General features: G+C 40.9%; 1 protein-coding gene across 1 annotated transcript in view; it reads right to left on the bottom strand.

Moving 5' to 3' along the window:
- The window catches only part of LOC148028969 (PRA1 family protein A1-like), a 33,129-nt gene extending 30,267 nt beyond the window's left edge, over positions 1–2,862 (bottom strand). The window contains exon 1 of the mRNA XM_087687764.1: positions 2,477–2,862. Coding sequence (XP_087543890.1) covers positions 2,477–2,634 — 158 coding nt within the window. The 5' untranslated portion in view covers positions 2,635–2,862. The remainder of the gene's footprint in view (positions 1–2,476) is intronic.
- Positions 2,863–18,148: the final 15,286 nt, after the last annotated feature.

Here is an 18,148-nt window from a genome sequence, read left to right on the forward strand (position 1 = left end):
TCCACTTCCACCACAAATGGTTTTGTCAAAACTGGGATTATAAAAACACGTCTAGAAGTGATAGCTAACTTTAGCTTTATAAAGGCTATCTTCTCTTTCTCACTCCATTGAAAGGAGCTATTCTTCTTTGTAAGATCATGACAAGAAGAAGCCATATCTACATAATGCTTGAAGAAGTAGTGGTAATAGGAGCATAAGCCAACAAAGGATCACACCATATGTACATCACAAACATCAAGCCATTCTTGGATTATCTTGATTTTTTCATTTAAATCCCTCCAGAAGAAATGACATGTCCAATATAATTCATTTTATGCAAACTATTTTGAATTTTCACCAACATTGCCTATTTACTTACTACCCTTACACTCCACCATTAATCATCCTATTTCATCACTAGTCCTCCTCAACATCCTCGCATCATTCTTATCTCCAACTAGCGCCCTCACTGACACTCCATATTATGTGTATAGGCTAATTGATGCAACCTTGTACCTTCAACTTTCTATCACTCTTATTCCTTCAATTTCACTGTGTTCTTCTCTTCTCTCCTCTATTCACTCCATATTCATGTTCCCTTCCACTACCTTGTATTTGAACCAACCAAACTTCATTGGTGTATGTAGAAGGCCACACTTAGGATCCACCAAACCTAAATATGAATGAGACATACATGCTTCATCTCCAACACCTGCTAACACTCCCTTTGGCACGGAGTTGTAAGGGACAATACTACCACCTACAAGTAGCCAATCAATCATGTAGTCTTTGCAACTATGGCCGCACCACCAAAATTTGAATTGGAACCTGAAGATGATAGATAGATAGATAGTGGAGTCTTTGCCCTTTTTCTCCCTCTCCTTCGACAAAGCCACTACATGCTTGCAATCTTGCAAAGATACACCTTCTTACCATAAAAGTAGCATTATCCCTTTTTCTTCTTTGTATGATCTCTCTTTGAAGCAACCAAAGCTCACACACGGATGCCACCAAAATGAGAAGGCAACCTCCCCAGTGACCTGTACAGATTTATGCTCCAATTACATAGACATGATATGTTTAAAAACTTATTGACTATGGGCATCTGAGCTCATAAAGCATGCACTACACTACTATACTTCAAAGGCAGTCTATAGAGAATTATCCACGCCAAACCAAATGAGCTTCAAGTAGAGTTGATTGCATATTGTGAGGTTGATCCTAGATCCATGTCACTCAAAGTATAAATGGTTGTATAGAACCAATACACTAAAACCGAATGGTCTATAACTAGCCATAGATCATAACGGCCCCTATGGTTGTTGGAGTCTCATACATAAGTTGAAGCTTCAGCCACACCTTGAAAAGATGTCTCATAAGAGGTTCATACTAGGAGGACTTTCTTTGAGATACAATGAAGGAGCATTGAGTATGCTTTGGCATCATCTTTGTCCCAATCTAAGACTTCTTCCTCAAAATTATCTTTATCCCGACCAAAAGAAAGTGGAGATAGTTGTCAAGGACAACGAATCGATCCCAAATCAAGATGCAATAGTCACTCTATATAAACCAAGCTTTCATAATTGCACTCCAAGTCAAATAGTTGGAGCCTTTGGGCTTGTCATCAGTATTAGTGTATGGACAGAGCGCTAAACACTCATAAATCCACACATTTACTATAATTGCCCTTTGTCTTGGCAAGTTGTAAGTGTTGTCTCTAGTCTCATCCGTAATACACTTGCACCTTTTCTTGTTCATCTTGCTGTCATCTAGTGGTTGGTGCATAAATGTATTGGAATCAAACCACCAGTGTTGATTATTACTATAGTTGACTAACAAAAAAGCTGTAGCAATGAAGAGGTGGGTCACTTATTGGCATGTTAGATTTCGAGAAGCAGCAAAATCAAGTTAGTTCTGCAGCCTTCAAGGCTTGTCTATAGGTTTGTGTATGATTCAGATTGTTCTATTTTGTGAGCTAGTTGGCACGCCATTGAAGAAGTATTCCATGCCCATTTTGCATGTGAGCAAAGGTAGCACGTTAGGATGCACATGGGATCTTGTGTCTTTTAATTTGGGAGAAGGAGTATTTTCTTGGTAATATTCGGAGCTGCCACTGGTACAGCAATGGGTGATACCTGAGCAAGGCTCTCAATACAACAAAACAACGGGGTCCGGCACTTGGCATTAGCATCACCTCAAAGAGAGAGAGAGAGAGAATCAATCGTTTGATACCGGCTTTGGTGATAGAAGTGTGTTATGTCTAGACCACTCATCCTATGCATAGACCACTCATTTAAGGCACCAACTAAACCAGAAGATGAGATAGTTCATTAATGTTAGGAACACGGCACAGAACTGTGACGCCGATCCAGGTACCAACATGCGCTACATGCATAAAAAACATGTAAAACAGCCATACATGTACAAAAAGTAGACATAATCAACCTGCAAAAGTGCAGATACATGCACACAAATATGTGCAAGGAGAGATCCATACATGTATAGATTGCATTTGAGACGGCTGCTCCATTTGAGGGGGCTTGTGCGACCGCCGAACTTGGAAAAGAACTCGAGGACAGGTCGAGGGGGCGAAGACCACTCCACCTCCTTCATAGCCACGAGAACCTCCTCCCACGTGACGTTGTCCCAGTCCATGGACGGTAAACGAGCTTCTGGAACTGTGGCGCGATGAGGTAGAACCAGAAAATCATTCTCCTTCTTCCCCTCCTCTTGCTAGCTATATCCTGTCTGCTGATGAGAAATTTGCATACAGAAGTGTCGGAAGCGGAAGCTGTGTCTCTTTTTCTTCGATAAAAACAACGATAGTCAAGGACGGGGAGGACCCTGACGGCAACTATTAGTGGACAATAGAAAAGGGTTTATTTCAGGGTTCGCAAGATCCAACAGACCATAATAAACGATACCATCTTGTACATAAAATAGTACTCATTTTAGGTGTTATCAATTCATTGCTGATTTATTTATTTATTTTAAAAGGATGAAATGAAGCACAATAAAAAAAACCCTCACCACAATGAATAGGTATTGTTACATGATAGCTCTCCTCTTATAGGTTGCCGCGAACCATGGCAGGGACTTGTCCTCAAGGGAGCGACCCATGAAGCAGAAGAACACCCCAGTAGTAGCAAACTCAACATAACACCACTTGACACACTTTCTTCCTGATCCCAACCTTTGTCCCTATGTGGCCGGGGCCTCTTGCCTCCCCCAAGGTTTTGCATGTAGAATCCACACTCTAACGCGGCTTAGAGTCATTTTAAGAGCACATTGCACTTCAAGGTTTAGTAGTAGAGAAGGATTGGGTGCTGAGATGTGCAATCAGCCATAAGGGTAACTTGGTCCTTACTATGTCGTGGAGCACCTCCTCCTCCCCAAAGAACATGTTATAGTTCAAGTGTCTCTTATGGATTTCCTTTTCATATATGCCCGTTTGGTTGGATGTCCATTCACACTCATCTACCCTTATCCACCCTTGAATACATTGGATTCACATGCCTATCTCTCAATGACCCCCTCAATGCTAGAGTGGCATTGGATAACAAGACATGTTAATATTCCCCCCTCAAACAAATGGGATGCCTTTATAAATCATGCTACAAGAGTGCTTATAGGTAGAGGATTTATAGATTTAAAAGAGTTTATAATTAGGTGTTGTGGAAACAAAGTTGGCCTCCAATTCTTTTGGTACTTCAGGGGTGGTAGGGCATTTACTAGTGATATGCATTATTTTATTGCATTTGTTGCACTTCATCTTGTTAAGATATTTTTTCCAACAAATACTTACAATATATCCCTTTTTATTACAAAAGGAGTATTTAGTGGAGATAGCATGAACCAAGAGTTGCTCAAGGGGCCTATTGAAGTAGATGCCTGACTAGTGTTGCCTTCTTTATGATTTCTTTTCTCCTCATCCAAACAAGATTGTATGGGTATGGTGCTTTCCAAGGTTGGATTAGGAATATTTGTAAGAGTAGTTAACAGGGTTGGGAACATCTTCTTTACAACTTTCAAGAGAATTGCAATAGCAACTTCATCATAAATTGGAGCTTGAATTAAGGATAGTTGTGCCATGATCCCCTTCATGTGAGAGATGAACTCACCCAAGTCTTCTCCTTCCTTATACTCCAAGCTTAAAAAATCGATCTTAAGGAAAATTTTAGAGTTCTTTCCTCTAGCCCCATGAAGCATTTCAAGCTCATTTCATTTCTCCTTGGCAGTGGAGAGTTGGTCAATGTGATGAATCAAAGATTCATCCGATGAAGCATGATTATGGCTTGGGCTCTTTCATCATCTTCTACATCGATTGGGTTGGATGGGTCAATAAGTTTGGTCCCTTTGATGAAGGGCCAGTAGCCCCACTCCATCATTTTGTACTTCACTAATACCTGCCATGGATGAAAGTTTTTTCCATCAAATTTACGAATTTGAGGTCTAACATCGACATAGACCATGGCCATGATAGGAAGGTAGGTCTTACCAATCACACCATATAATGGCAATGTCTAATCCTTTACACAACAGCCAATAAGTGTGGAAGCAAATGAAATGAGATTGGCATTAATAAGTGGCAAGCTCAAATGTGATGTTCTACAAGAAGATGAGATAAGGGATGATGACAGTGGTCTATGTATTTATAAGTAGCACATAGCTTTACAATGATTAATGGGATGATGATACTTAGGTACTTACTAAATCATGCTTAAGGTCTAAAACTTTTCAAATTTCTAAAAAATAATCAGCAAGAAGTGATAGATAAATTTATTAATAGTGGTAAGAAGCACTCATTACCAAGCATAGGTGAAGCACTTGACATTAACCCAATTGTAACCAGCTTGAGAAGTCATCTTTGGTTGAAGATGCTATGAGCTTAGAGCTTTCAACTCTCCAACAAACTCCATAGAATCTAAATCAGTGATTAAAATCACTATTGATGACTTCAATGACTGGAAAAACTAAAAAACCAAGCTTTGAAGCGTTGGCTACAATGGCTGCCATAGAAAACCACAATTTGGGTTTTGCTCGGTATAAGCAATAAAGAATGAATTTCTCTAAAACCTTTCAACTGTACATAGCCCACTTGGGAGGCAAAAAATGACCCATGAAAGCCCCAAGGATTGTGCCATGTACTATCTGGGCTGCTGCTCGATGTACATCATTGTCCTAACAACACTGAATTCAAGGAAAAACACAATGTCATGCTACTTTGCCCACAACGTCAAGTTTTGATGTGCATGGATGCTATGCCACAAGCTAAGGAAGCAATCTCTAAAAGGAATCAGGAGCAGATACGGCTTCCTTTATGTTGGGGGTAAAGGTGCATCTCCCTGAGCCCGTGTATTACTACACTTATAATACCCGCCACTGCACACTACAGCTAGTAGGTACTCGTCACCGCCACTTTATTCTTTATTCTTTTAGTGACAGTTTGAATAAAGGAAGGCTCGGTCACACATTGTGAATGTTGGAGTTCCCATTTGGTCTCTCTCTCTCTTTCTTACTATTGCTCTCCCACCATAGCTCTTCCAAGCAAGCTTCGATCCTTCTCACCTTTCAACTGGTATCAGAGCATGGATTCATGACTACTCGAGCTTGGTTCGTGGGGTCTTTAGCTTCCTATTGATTACCTACACGCATTGGGTCTCCTTCTCGGTAGCTATAGCTGACTCTCTTGAGCTTCCGTCACTCCCTGGCTTCCCGAGCACCTGCCCGGCCCCTTTGGGCATAGTCATGACATTGTATCAGAGGTATTGCTTTTTTTGTTCAGGGTTTTCATTGGTTTACATGTCACACAGGGTATTTATAGGGAGGGGGCAGCCATATCTCATGCTCATTGGAGCTCCTATGCCCACTGCCTTACTTGGAGCTCTTTGAGGCTAGCCTAGGCCTATTGTATGCCAGCTTTATCACCATCCCAAGCCCCCCATCAGCCATGTTGAAGCATATAAGTGCTGCTGCCCTGCCACGCCAGTTTGTGCCTGTTTTTTGCAGGCCTGGACTGCATCTACACACTACTAGATTTGGCTCCTTGGTCATTACCCTCTTCATCTGGCACTAAAGCAATGCTTGGCAATCTTGGTTACAATGTACCGATGCCTCTCTTGAGCTTTGGGACACTGATTTGAGCACACATTAGCTGTAATATACGGCAGCAGGTCTATCCAGGTTTGCAACAAAAGTGTACAAGTCTTGAGGCTAATCTACATACACTATCTCATACCCGAATGCTATGCCATTAATGCCTATGCTTGGTGGATGTTGTGCTAATGCTTTGCCATCATTTTGGTGATGATTTGGACCTACAAATACTCACTTTCAAATAGTAAATCACTGTTGTACAACAATGGGCTGAAGTGCCTCTGATTGCCATTGGTTATGCCTATTGGTTTCGAGCTATGTCTCAGATGTATGAAATGATGTATTGACATTCGGGGACGACTTTGAACTTGGCTTTCATACCGGATCATTCATTGAGCTTGAGCTTAGCTTTGGAAAGCATTTGGATGCTCTGTGTTTTATGTACTTATGGCATGTACTTTGCTTATGTCTGACCGATCTTGACATGCTTGGCCTATGCCACTACTACATGCTAGTTACATTTTTTGGAGCCGATTGCTATTAGAGCCTTGTCTTAGCTTGAATTTGGATTCCCATAACTTACTTGGGACATTTCTTGGCTTGCCAGAGTTGCATTTGGGATACAGTTGATGTCTATGGATGCTATCATTGGAGGCTACAGAGCCCATATGCTCATGATGTTTTATTGATGCTTGGTCTTGGATCTTCCATCATTGGTTCTATCATATGCCTTTCTTGAGCTTCTCGGCTTGATCCATACGGCTTTTGTGCCAGTGGGAGCATCTTTGGATGCTTGACAGACATTGAGCAGGTGGTTTATGCTATTGAGCTTTAAGTCTTCTAAGGTTGGGATCTTCTTCACTTGGATGTTGCATGGTTGATATGACGTGGTCCGCATACATGTACTTGGGCTGATTTGGGCTTTGTACTCTCTAAACATATACCTATTTGTGTTAGGTCTTGCCAGCGTTGTGTACACTTTGCCATGTTTCACAAGGGGTGTGCCGGCTTACTAACGGATTATTTTGACATGCTTGGGTGTTTGCTCGATGTCGATATGACTATCACATGCTGATTTATGCCCGCTTGATGCTAGTTATGCCTTGATAGTCAGTGGTTGACTTGGTGCATTTATTTTGCATATGATTTGCTCTCATTGTACCAGGTTGTAATTTCTTAAAGCAAGTAGTTATGCATGAACTAATGTGGTATTTTCATGCTGAATCATCTTGATTTTATGTACTTTTGATGGTACTTGGTGGGTAGCATCATTAGCTATCAGTTCATGGTCATTTTGCCTTGGTTTTGGTGATATTTTGGCTGTTTACAGCAAAAAACAACGAGCAATTTTGAATTGTTTGCACTGTTATGGACTACAGTATGGCATCTTCTTCCACTGACAGTGCTATCTTCAACATCACTAAGCTTGATGATATGAATTATGCCTATTGGAAGAGCCAAGTTTGGCAAGTATTGGTGCAAAAATCTCAGATAAAGCCACTAAGGATGCATGGCGAGCAGCCTGAAAATATGACTGATGACGAATGGGATGAGCTTGATGAGTTATGCAAGTCCACCCTCATCTTGTCTCTCATTGAGCATGTGCATTACAATGTGATTGAGGAAGCATAGAGTGCTTAGCAACTTTGGGATAAGATTAAGAACCTCTGTGACAAGAAAAGTCCAGCAAGTCAGATGTATTGGCTGAAGTAGCTTATGGACATGTGCATGAAGGAGAATATGACAAAGTTTGCTCATTTGAGCCAGTTCCATGATATTCTCAAGAACTTGACTTCGTAAGGCATTACCTTTAATGATAAGGTTACTCCATTGTTTTTGCTTGGGACTCTGAGTGAGTCATGGGATGTATTCCACACTGCCTTATATGCTCCTGCTACTATTTTAAACTTGCATGATGTAGAGAGTGCTCTTCTGTATGAAGAGATTAATTGTAAGAACTTAGATGCTTCTCGTGTGTCGCATGCTTTGATTGTTAGAGGTAGAGATGGTAATGGAAAGAATGACCATGGGTATGGACGTGGTAGAGACTCGCAAAAGTCTAGGTCTAAGTTGTGTGGTAAGTCGCGCAGCAAGTCTCGTGGGAGAAATGCTAATGTGACATGTCATCATTGCAGCAAGAAGGGTCATATATACCCACAGTGTAATGAGTTGCGCAATGAGAAGCGCAAAGAGAAGGGGAAAGACAAAGTACAGAAAAAGTCCTCTGATCGCAGCATTATGCCTACGAAATCCAGTGTGAAAATCATTGAGATAAATGTCATGCAGACTGATGACTCCTATTGGGAGTACACACTTGCAGCTAGTTCTTGTGATGCTACGTCGTTGACCGAGGTTCACTCTATGTATGCGCAATGCCGGCTTTTGGATTCTGGTGCTTCATTTCATGCTACACCATGCCACGAGTGGTTCCATTCCTATTGCACTGTCTCTAGTTTAGTTCGCTTGGGTGATGATAGGTCACTTGCTATTGTTGGCATTGGGGATGTACGACTACAGTTCTCTACTAGTAGTACTTTTCTGTTACAGGATGTACATCATATAACTGCGCTTACACACAGTCTTATGTCTATAGGGCAACTTGATGATGCTGGGTTTCATGTCTCTTTTGGCGATTCTGGCTGGAAGATCACACGTAGCAGACTTGTACTTGCTAGAGGTGCCAAGGCTTGCAGGCTCTATCCTCTTGTAGTTGATGGATCCTTTGTTGATCATGTTTTGTCAGTGGGTTCCATCCCACATATATCTCTTTGGCATGTCCGTTTGGGCCATATATCTTTGAAGGGAATGAAAATGCTTTCTGGTTTACAGTACTTACCGCCCCTTGTCTATGCATGTTTTGATTCATGTGAGAATTGTCTTTATGGCCGACATACTAGAATACGCATAAGAAGTTTGGTAGGACACGCATGAGTGAGCCCTTGGCTTTGGTACATTCCGATGTCTGTGGGCCTATGCCCTGTCAATCTATGGGTAGTGCCAAGTATTTTGTGACATTCATTGATGATTTTTCGCGTAAAGTCTGGGCTTACCCCATTAAGCTTAAGTCAAATGTCTTGGCTGTGTTTTAGAGATGGCTTGCATTGGTTGAGAACCAAACTAGGCATAGGCTGAAATGCCTTAGGACTGACAATGGGGAATAATATGTGTCATGTGCCTTTGAGAAGCTATGTGATGAGAGGGGTATTAAGCGTCAGTTAACCGCCCCATATACCCCACCCCTGAATGATATTAAGCGTCAGTTAACCGCCCCATATACCCCACCCCTAAATGGTTTGTTGGTTGAGCGGATGAATAGAACCATCCAAGAGCGTGTACGTAGTATGCTTAGCCATGCAGGCCTACCACAGAGCTTTTGGGCTAAGGTAGTCAGTACAGCTGTGTATATCATAAATAGATCACCTTCCAGTGGTTTGGATTTCCAGGTTGCAGAGGAGGTATGGATTGGGAAACCTCCGTCTTATGCGCATCTACATGTCTTTGGATGTGAGGCATACTGCCACGTACCCAAGGAAAAGCGTAGTAAGCAAGATCCTAAGAGTATCAAATGCATTTTCCTTGGCTATGGAGATGTAAGTGAGATGGGTTACCACCTCTGGGATTCATAGGCATGAAAAGTCATCCGCAGCCATGATGTAGTCTTCCATGAAGACAAGATGTATCAGCAGCCTGAGAAGGTGTTAGAGATACATAGGGTTATATTCTAGGAGGAGCCACATGCTCCTACACAGCTAGTTGGTCAGCCTGCAGCAGTAGTTGGTACACATGGCCAAGGTGTTGGATAGGCAATAGAGCCTCAGTCTACTCGAGATAGACGTCCACCTGATATATTTGAGCCCTCGATGCATTATGTCTTGGTTACAGATGTAGGACTACCTCTCACCTATGATGAGGCTATGCGTAGGGGTGACAGTCACTCCTGGGAGAGGGCTATGTAGTCTGAGATAGACTCCTTGCATAAGAATATGACTTGGGATTTGGTTTCCTTGCTTGCTGGGCAAGAAGACTTTGCCATGCAAATGGGTGTATAAGCTGAAAAGTACCTTGGACACCCCAAGTTGGCTTATAAGGCAAGACTTGTTGCTAAGAGTTTTAAACAGGAGTATGGAGTCGACTTTGATGAAGTCTTTTCTCATGTGGTCAAGATAACTACAATACACTTGGTTTTAACCTTAGTCACGCAGCTTGACTTAGACATGTATTAGATGGATGTCAAGACTGCATTTTTGCATGGGGATTTGCATGATGAGATATACATGGAGCAGTCTAAGGGCTTTGTAGAACCTGGCAGGGAGCACCTAGTGTGCAAGTTGAAGAAAATTCTTTATGGCTTGAAACAAGCACCTAGGGAGTGGTATCATAAGTTTGATGCCTTTATGTAGTCACGGGGCTACAGCAAGAGTGCTACGGATCTGTGTCTTTACACAAAGAAAGCCCATGATGGCTCATTGCTTATTTTGGTACTTTATGTGGATGATATGTTGATAGCAGGGAAAGCTCATGATGAGCTGGATGCTCTTAAATCTCAGCTGAAGAAGAGCTTTGAGATGAAGGATATGGGACAAGCCTCTCACATTCTTGGTATGCGCATTAAGCATGATAGGCATCAGGGACTACTCTACCTTTCATAGAGGGAGTACATTCATAAACGTCCTTGAGCATTTTCGCATGTAGGATGTAAAGCCTATTGGCTGTCCATTACCTTCTTATGTGAAGGTCTCAGAGGCCGACTGTCCATAAACAAATGAGCAGAGGGCTGAGATGGCCAAGATCCCTTATGCATCAACCATGGGCAGTCTGATGTATGCCATGATATCCACTCGTCCAGATATTGACTTTGCAGTTGGTTTTGTGGCACGCTATATGGCTACACCTGGCAAGAAACATTGGGATGTTGTGAAGGGTATCATGCGACACGTGAAGGGCACAACTGATATGTGTATTTGGTATGGTAGTCAGGATACAGGAGTTGTGGGCTACACAGACTCTGATCATGCAGGACGTGCAGATAGTAGGAAGTCCACTTCCGGCTATGTCTTCACCTATGCCCAGAGGTGCTATTTCTTGGATGTCCAGGGTTCAGAAGTATACCACTCTCTCTACCACTGAGGTCGAGTATGTTACAGCCACCAAGGTTTGCAAGGAGGCCATATGGTTGGGTCGTTTGGTTCATGACATTGGGATTGATTCTATACCTACCCTGCATTTGGATTCTATGAGTGCTATTCAACTAGCCAAGAATAAGGTCTTCCATGCGAAGACGAAACACATTGAGGTGAGGTATCACTTCATACATGGGGTCGTGGAGGACAAGTCTGTTGACCTTCTCAAGATCTCCACTGACGAAAATCCTGCAGACCTGCTCATGAACAGCCTCACTACTAAGCGCTTTGCCTTCCTCAGGAGATTGATGGGTGTTGGATGAGATGACGCTTTTCATCATCCTGTTGTACATGTGTACATTGTATTGTCTTTTCTTTTTCTTTTCACTCCTCACTGGGGTAGATTTGCCTTTAAGTGAGAGGTTGTTGGGGGTAAAGGCGCCTCTGCCTAGCCGCCCGTGTATTACTACACTGACAGTACCCACCACTCCACACTACAAGTGGCGGGCGCCCGTCACCATCACTTTATTCTTTATTCTTTTAGTGACAGTTTGAATAAAGAAAGGCCCGATCACACATTGTGACTGTTGGAGTTCCTATTTGGTCTCTCTCTTTTTCTTGTTCTTGCTCTCCCGCCATAGCTCTTCCAAGCAAGCTTCGATCCTTCTCACCTTTCACTTTACTCACACTAACTCCTCTAATGGAGGTAGGTCTGAACTAGCTATGGTGAAAAGAAGGATAGGTTGAAGAAACAGAGGTCTCGTGCACTTAAAGTCAAGATGTGCTTGTGAGAAGCTCACTAGATCAGAGATGGCTCTGATACCATGTTGAAATATTAGAGCAACAGCATGAGAAGATGTGTACAAGAGGGAGAGAGAGCTCAATACAAGAAGAAGATCTTGCTTAATGAGTTGTTTAAAAGTACAACTAGTACAATCTCTCTCCATAGCTCACTAGATCAGAGATGGCTCTGATACCATGTTGAAATATCAAAGCGACAGCATGAGAAGATGTGTACAAGAGGGAGAGAGAGCTCAAGTACAATAAGAAATTCTTGCTTAATGAGTTGTTTACAAGTACAAGCAGTACAATATCTCTCCATTTGAGAGTGACCTCGAGGCTATTTAAATAGCCTTTGGATGGCTAGGGTTAGGGTTTCCCTGCCCTCCAATCCATTCACACTCATCTACCCTTACCTACCCTTATTTACCCTTGAATACATTGGGTTCACATGCCTATATCTCAACAACATTAGAGGCCATTAACAGTGCTGAGAGTGTCGTACAAAATCATGGCAAAAGTCATTTCCAAGAGGATCAAATACATGCTTCCAAAACTACTACATAGTAGGTAGTATGGATTCATCCATGGACATAGGATTCAAGACGTAGTCCTTAATCTAGTGATAACAATGGATTGGGCCCTACCCAATGGTCAATGCTCACTACTAATCAACCTTGATTTCAATAAGGTGTATGATTGAGTTGGGTGGGAGTTCATATTGCTTAGCCTCAAGGCTATAGGCTTTGACCACAGGTTTATCAACATGGTGAGCATACTTTTTTTAATGCCTCATCGGCCTGTGTGCTGGTCAATAGGGGTCTTTGACCTGAAGTGGTCAGTAAGACAAGGGTGCCTTGTAGCCCCCCTCCTTTTTGCAATCATAACTAATCCCCTTCTCAAAATAATTGATTGGCTTGTGTAGAGAGGCATCCTATGTGGACTTATGCTCCCCAATGGAGAGAAGTTGACCACCTAGTTTTTTTGTTGATGACATCTCTAACTCAGTAATGTTGAGCCTAAGGAGGTTGATACCTTCTTGAAACAATTTCAACTTTTCTCTAACTTGTCTAGGTCATTGTTAAGGCATAAGAAAATTGAAATTCTATACCTCTTTGGGGGTTGCCCACTCACTATATAGGCTAACTTAGAATTACCAGTTCAATTGGTTCAAGCATAAGTTTACAGCAAAAATGGAAAAGTGGAAGGTTGATAGTTACTCCTTCGGAGGGAGGCTAGTCATTATGGCATCTATGCTTGTCTCAATGGTAGTCTTCGAAGGAGCTGCCATCTTTGCATTTAGCAAAGCATGCTGGGTTGAGCTAGAGAAGAAGTCTAGAGATTTCCTCTAGACTAAAGGGGACACCCATCAGTGGCATGATGTAGCTTGGGAGGTGGTAACTACCACCAAGAAGGAGGGAGGTATTGGGATTGAAGGCTTAAAACATAAGGCCAATAGATTGATTTTTTAGTTGTTTCATAAAGTGGACATGCCTTAGCCTTGGATGTGCATATTTAGGTTTCTAATATCAAAAATCAACCTCCCAGTGGGGTTGTGGCATGATCTGTAACGCTGGGATGTACTACTTTGCAAGGATGTCCAAGTCAAAGTGCCTGACTCATCTACAATACAAAAGTTGGTGGAGGTCTAAAAAGTGTTCATTGAGGAGAGAAAATTGTGTGGAAGGCCAGGGGTTGGTTGGTGATCCTAGCCTAGGGCAGTTGATATGGACCTTTTCAAAAGCCTATGAAGATAATGTGCTGCCTATAGTAACTAACCCTAGACTTGTAGCCAAGAGGCTACATGATCGAGGCATTCGTAGGGGGAAGGACATATGGGATGTTGAAGCACTTAACTAGGTTGATGAGAACAAATTAATTAGAAGATGGGATCTATGCAAGAAAGAAGGCGAGTGGCCCAAGGAAACCATGGCCAAGAAAAAGGAAAATTGGCCAACTTCCTATTTCAAAGATGCATCGAACATGCTAACATGTCTATGGACTGAAACATGGAAATTTTAATTAATTGTAGGAAAGTTGGGGACTTCAAAAAGAGTGATGGTAGACACATTTTAAAGTTGAGCACTTACTAGAAGTCACATTACTTGAGAACCAAGATGAGAACCTGGACAAGGACAGCTAGTCAGACAGATTTGGCACCTTACACCTTCAATTTGAGTAAACTTGGTGGTTTGGAAAATGCTCATGATTAAGTTCCCAACAAGAGAGAGAAAGAGAGATTGAAAAAATCCAAGAAGATCTTAGACCTTTGTTTACTCTATGTAAGAGAGAAGGAAAGTATCAAACATTTGCTTTGGGACAATGTTGAAGTCCGAGGAGTTTGGAAGGAACTCTAGAAATGGATCAAGAGGGATAGTTTCCATGTTGTTGCCTTGGCCAAAACAATGCTTTTTTGGGATGGCAGTATGATGAATGAGGGCTCACTTGTGCTTTGAAATGTTGCAAGGGCAGGGCCATCTAGCATCATAGGAATGAGAGGTTTTTGGTAATATCCCTAGGTAGAAGATTTAGATTTCTCCCTGGTTAGGAAATATCTACTAATGGCCTTATAGGTCCTTAGGAAATCTAGCTCTCCCCTTAGAGCCATGTATAAGGCATTGAAGAAATGCTAGCTATGCTTTTTGGCCTACTAAGTCATGTCCACATCATTGATGATCAATGTAAATATTCACTACTAATACATTTCACACTACTAAAAAAGTATGAAATGGATATAGTGGAAAAACTTGCACCATGGAAGACTCTTTAATCCACAAACTAGCCCATGCAAATTAGGAAGCCTTGCAAATTTTTTGGGAAGGGGAGGGGGCAAAGACAAAGAGGAGTGGAAATATCAAGACAAAAAAAATAGTTTATATTTTTCAAGAAATAATTATATTCTATCATTTATGTGTAAAATGTCACTCTCATAGAGGCTAGTTCCTTTTTAGATGACAATGAAAATGATTTTCTTTCTCTTCCTTAAAAACATTTTGCATGAACCCTAGTTTATTTTACACATGCAAATAAAACACGCAAACAGAACATGCCATACCACTTGAGATGGAGGGGGCACATCGTGCCACCCCTAACAAGGCCACTGTGCAAGATGAGGCTATAGAAGATGCAAGACTAACAGAAATGGAAGCAATCATGCAATGATGAAAATAGATCTCTCCAAGCAGCAAAGGGGCAAGAAGACCAAAATGAATCAATTGGCATGTGAGAGAAAACAAGCCACGCCTAGAAGTGAACCTATAACTCATCTCAAAGTTGCTACTACTGGAGTATTTGGGGAAGAGCATGGAGAGAAGGCTCTACAAAAAAGTGGTTCTAGATGCAAATAAGGTATACTCAAATGTCTTGTGCTTCAATACCGAGGTTGTGATGGTGTTCTTTGTCAAAAAACAACCAAGTGCAATGGAAGTTGCAAAATGGTTCAACTCAAAACTCAAAGGAAAAGAAAGCATGGACAAAATATACTAGAAGGGATGAGCTTCTTTGAGGTGGCCTTTAACAAAAGGGAAGGTACACAAAATGTATATTGGCTTAAGGCATTTATTTTTGGGGTCTTGATCTTGTCTACATTATGCCATGGCAACCAATACATACACAAAGAGGACACCCTAAGAATGAAGTATCCAATCTTGGTCAAAGTTCTAGATCTTCGTGTGTATTTGTGGAACTTCTTGCTAGACATGGTAAAGAAAATGCAAAAACCCCTATATATAGCTCCATTGGGAAGCCCCTATAGAAACCACTTATGTTTGTTATTGGCAAGAAAATGCCTAATTACCTTGATGTTGATGTTTCTTATTGGGTGAACTCAAACTCAAGCTGATCTAGAGAGCCAATTGGGCTAAGCTAACCATCAAAGGAAAGACAGTGAATTGGGAGTTGACATGTTGAAGAACAATAATGATGATTGATGAAAAATGGTAAAGAGTTGTAGAAACATAAACTCACAAACTTGGGTGAACTCAAACTCAAGCTGGTCTAGAGAGCCAATTGGGCTAAGCTAACCATCTTGGAAAGACAGTGAATTGGGAGTTGACATGTTGAAGAACAATAATGATGATTGATGAAAAATGGTAAAGAGTTGTAGAAACATAAACTCACAAACTTATTCAAGGGATTACTATGCTAGAAAGCATAGGGGAGAAGCCACCGCACATCGAAACCTTTTGGAATGAGGTGGCAATACCAAAAAATAGTAGAAGGAGAACTAATCCATTTATGCAATGCAATAAAATACATTTAAAGCACTTGGACCTTGATTATCTAAGCATGGATGTGAAAATCCAAATGACTTCTACATCAAGAAGTTGTAAAATCGTAGGAGGATGGAGTCATGACTAGATTGCTACAAAGATTAAGGATAAGCAACAACTAGTATGTGGTTCTTTGAGCAAAATGCTTTGGAATGTGGTGATAAGGACTTTGAAAAATACCAACAAATGAAGAAAATAATGGCATTTCTTGATCAATTTAAACTTGTAACTTACAATGTAAAGGGCATCAATGGTAGCATAAAAAGGGCCTTGTTTTGGCAATCTATTAGAAAAATGAACCTAGACATAGCCCTAACTTATGGTAGCTTAACAACACTTTTGTACTTTGGACATAACTTTTGCATACGATATTGAATTTAGGCATTCTATAGCTAGAAACAAAGAGCACGATGAGCGCTACAGATTTGAGCACTCATAGAGTTGATTTTATGCAGAATAGAATAGTTCTAGTTTGGAGAGCAAACAATACATTCCATAATGCATGTTTGATGCTTTCTGGATGCTATTTTGGTATGTGAATGGCATGCTTATGCTTTGGGATGCTATTTGGATTATTTAGAGCTTCATTAGATCAGTTTAGCAAATATTTATTAATGTCATAATAGTTTGGATAGCAAGCATACAAAATGAGCTTCATGCTTTGAATGCGTATTGTGCATAGATGGTATTTTGGGTATGCTACACGTCTACGGTGATGTCTAACAATGATGTATGAGCCCAGATATCATTATGACATGCTTTGGAACTTGGATTTAAGCAACATTTGATGTACTTGGGCTTTGGTCAGTTGCTTTGAGCTTTCATGCTTACTCAGTTATGAGTATTGAAGCTTTATTGGATACTTATGCTCCCATATGTATTTGTGATGGTCTTGGGCTTCCCGAATGCTTTGATGTATATGTCTTGAGCTTTTCTTGCTCACTTTGCATTTTGGATTCACTTCCAATAGGAAATGCTTGTACTTACTTAGTAGAACTTCATTCTTTGATACAATGGGACTCTTGGTTTATATATATGTTATCTTGTATGTTATTGGATATAGTTACCTCTACTTATAGACTAATTTAATTCCATATGCTTTGGACACCAATACTTTTGTAAGTAGCCTGACCAGTGATGTATATGCGTATGGGATGTATAGTTTACTAATACTTTGAGTTTGTGAAAGTCTTTGGTATTGATGGTCTATGCTTAGTCACTACTAGTTGCATTCTTTGTATCGCAATTGCTACTCAGATATCCCTAATAGTAGAAGCTTGCCACAAGTGGATTGACACATATTTTTCAACATTGCTGCATTTACAATTTTTAGTATTCTTTTGGAGAGTGGACATTGTATTTTGGGCAATCTGTTGCTTACAATTGGTTGATAGATCTATACTTTTGTATTCCCTCCTATTTTGCACTTGTTTTGGCCAAGTTTTGGGGGTAATTTATAGTCATTTACAACATCTATTCTCTTGGATTTTTTATTAGTATATTGTCATTATGGTTGGTTCTTTGAATGACATTGTTGAGATGGCAAGCTCAACACATGCAGACATTGATGATGGACCACTTGGTTAGATGGGTTTGCACATCTACACTTAGCATGTTGGTGATCATTATGATTCTCACATAGCCACTGTCTTATCATTTATTATATTTAGTTTATTGCACCTACCTACAACTAGTATAGTTATAGCACCAATTGATTAATATAGTATGTTATACATTGTTTGGCTTAGTAGGCCACTTTCTTTATATTGTATCTTATCTATACTTTGTATACATTGTATCGTAAGAGAAAGAAGAAGAAAAAATCAGGAAGAAAATGTTTGGGCCTCCATCTCTCTTCTTGGTTCTTGGTTGAGCTTCCTCTTGTATGCATGGTGTGTGCTT

The sequence above is a fragment of the Lygodium microphyllum genome, chromosome 11 (genome assembly GCF_053477565.2).
Source record: "Lygodium microphyllum isolate KBCC chromosome 11, Lygodium_microphyllum_v1.1.10, whole genome shotgun sequence".
Classification (NCBI taxonomy): domain Eukaryota; kingdom Viridiplantae; phylum Streptophyta; class Polypodiopsida; order Schizaeales; family Lygodiaceae; genus Lygodium; species Lygodium microphyllum.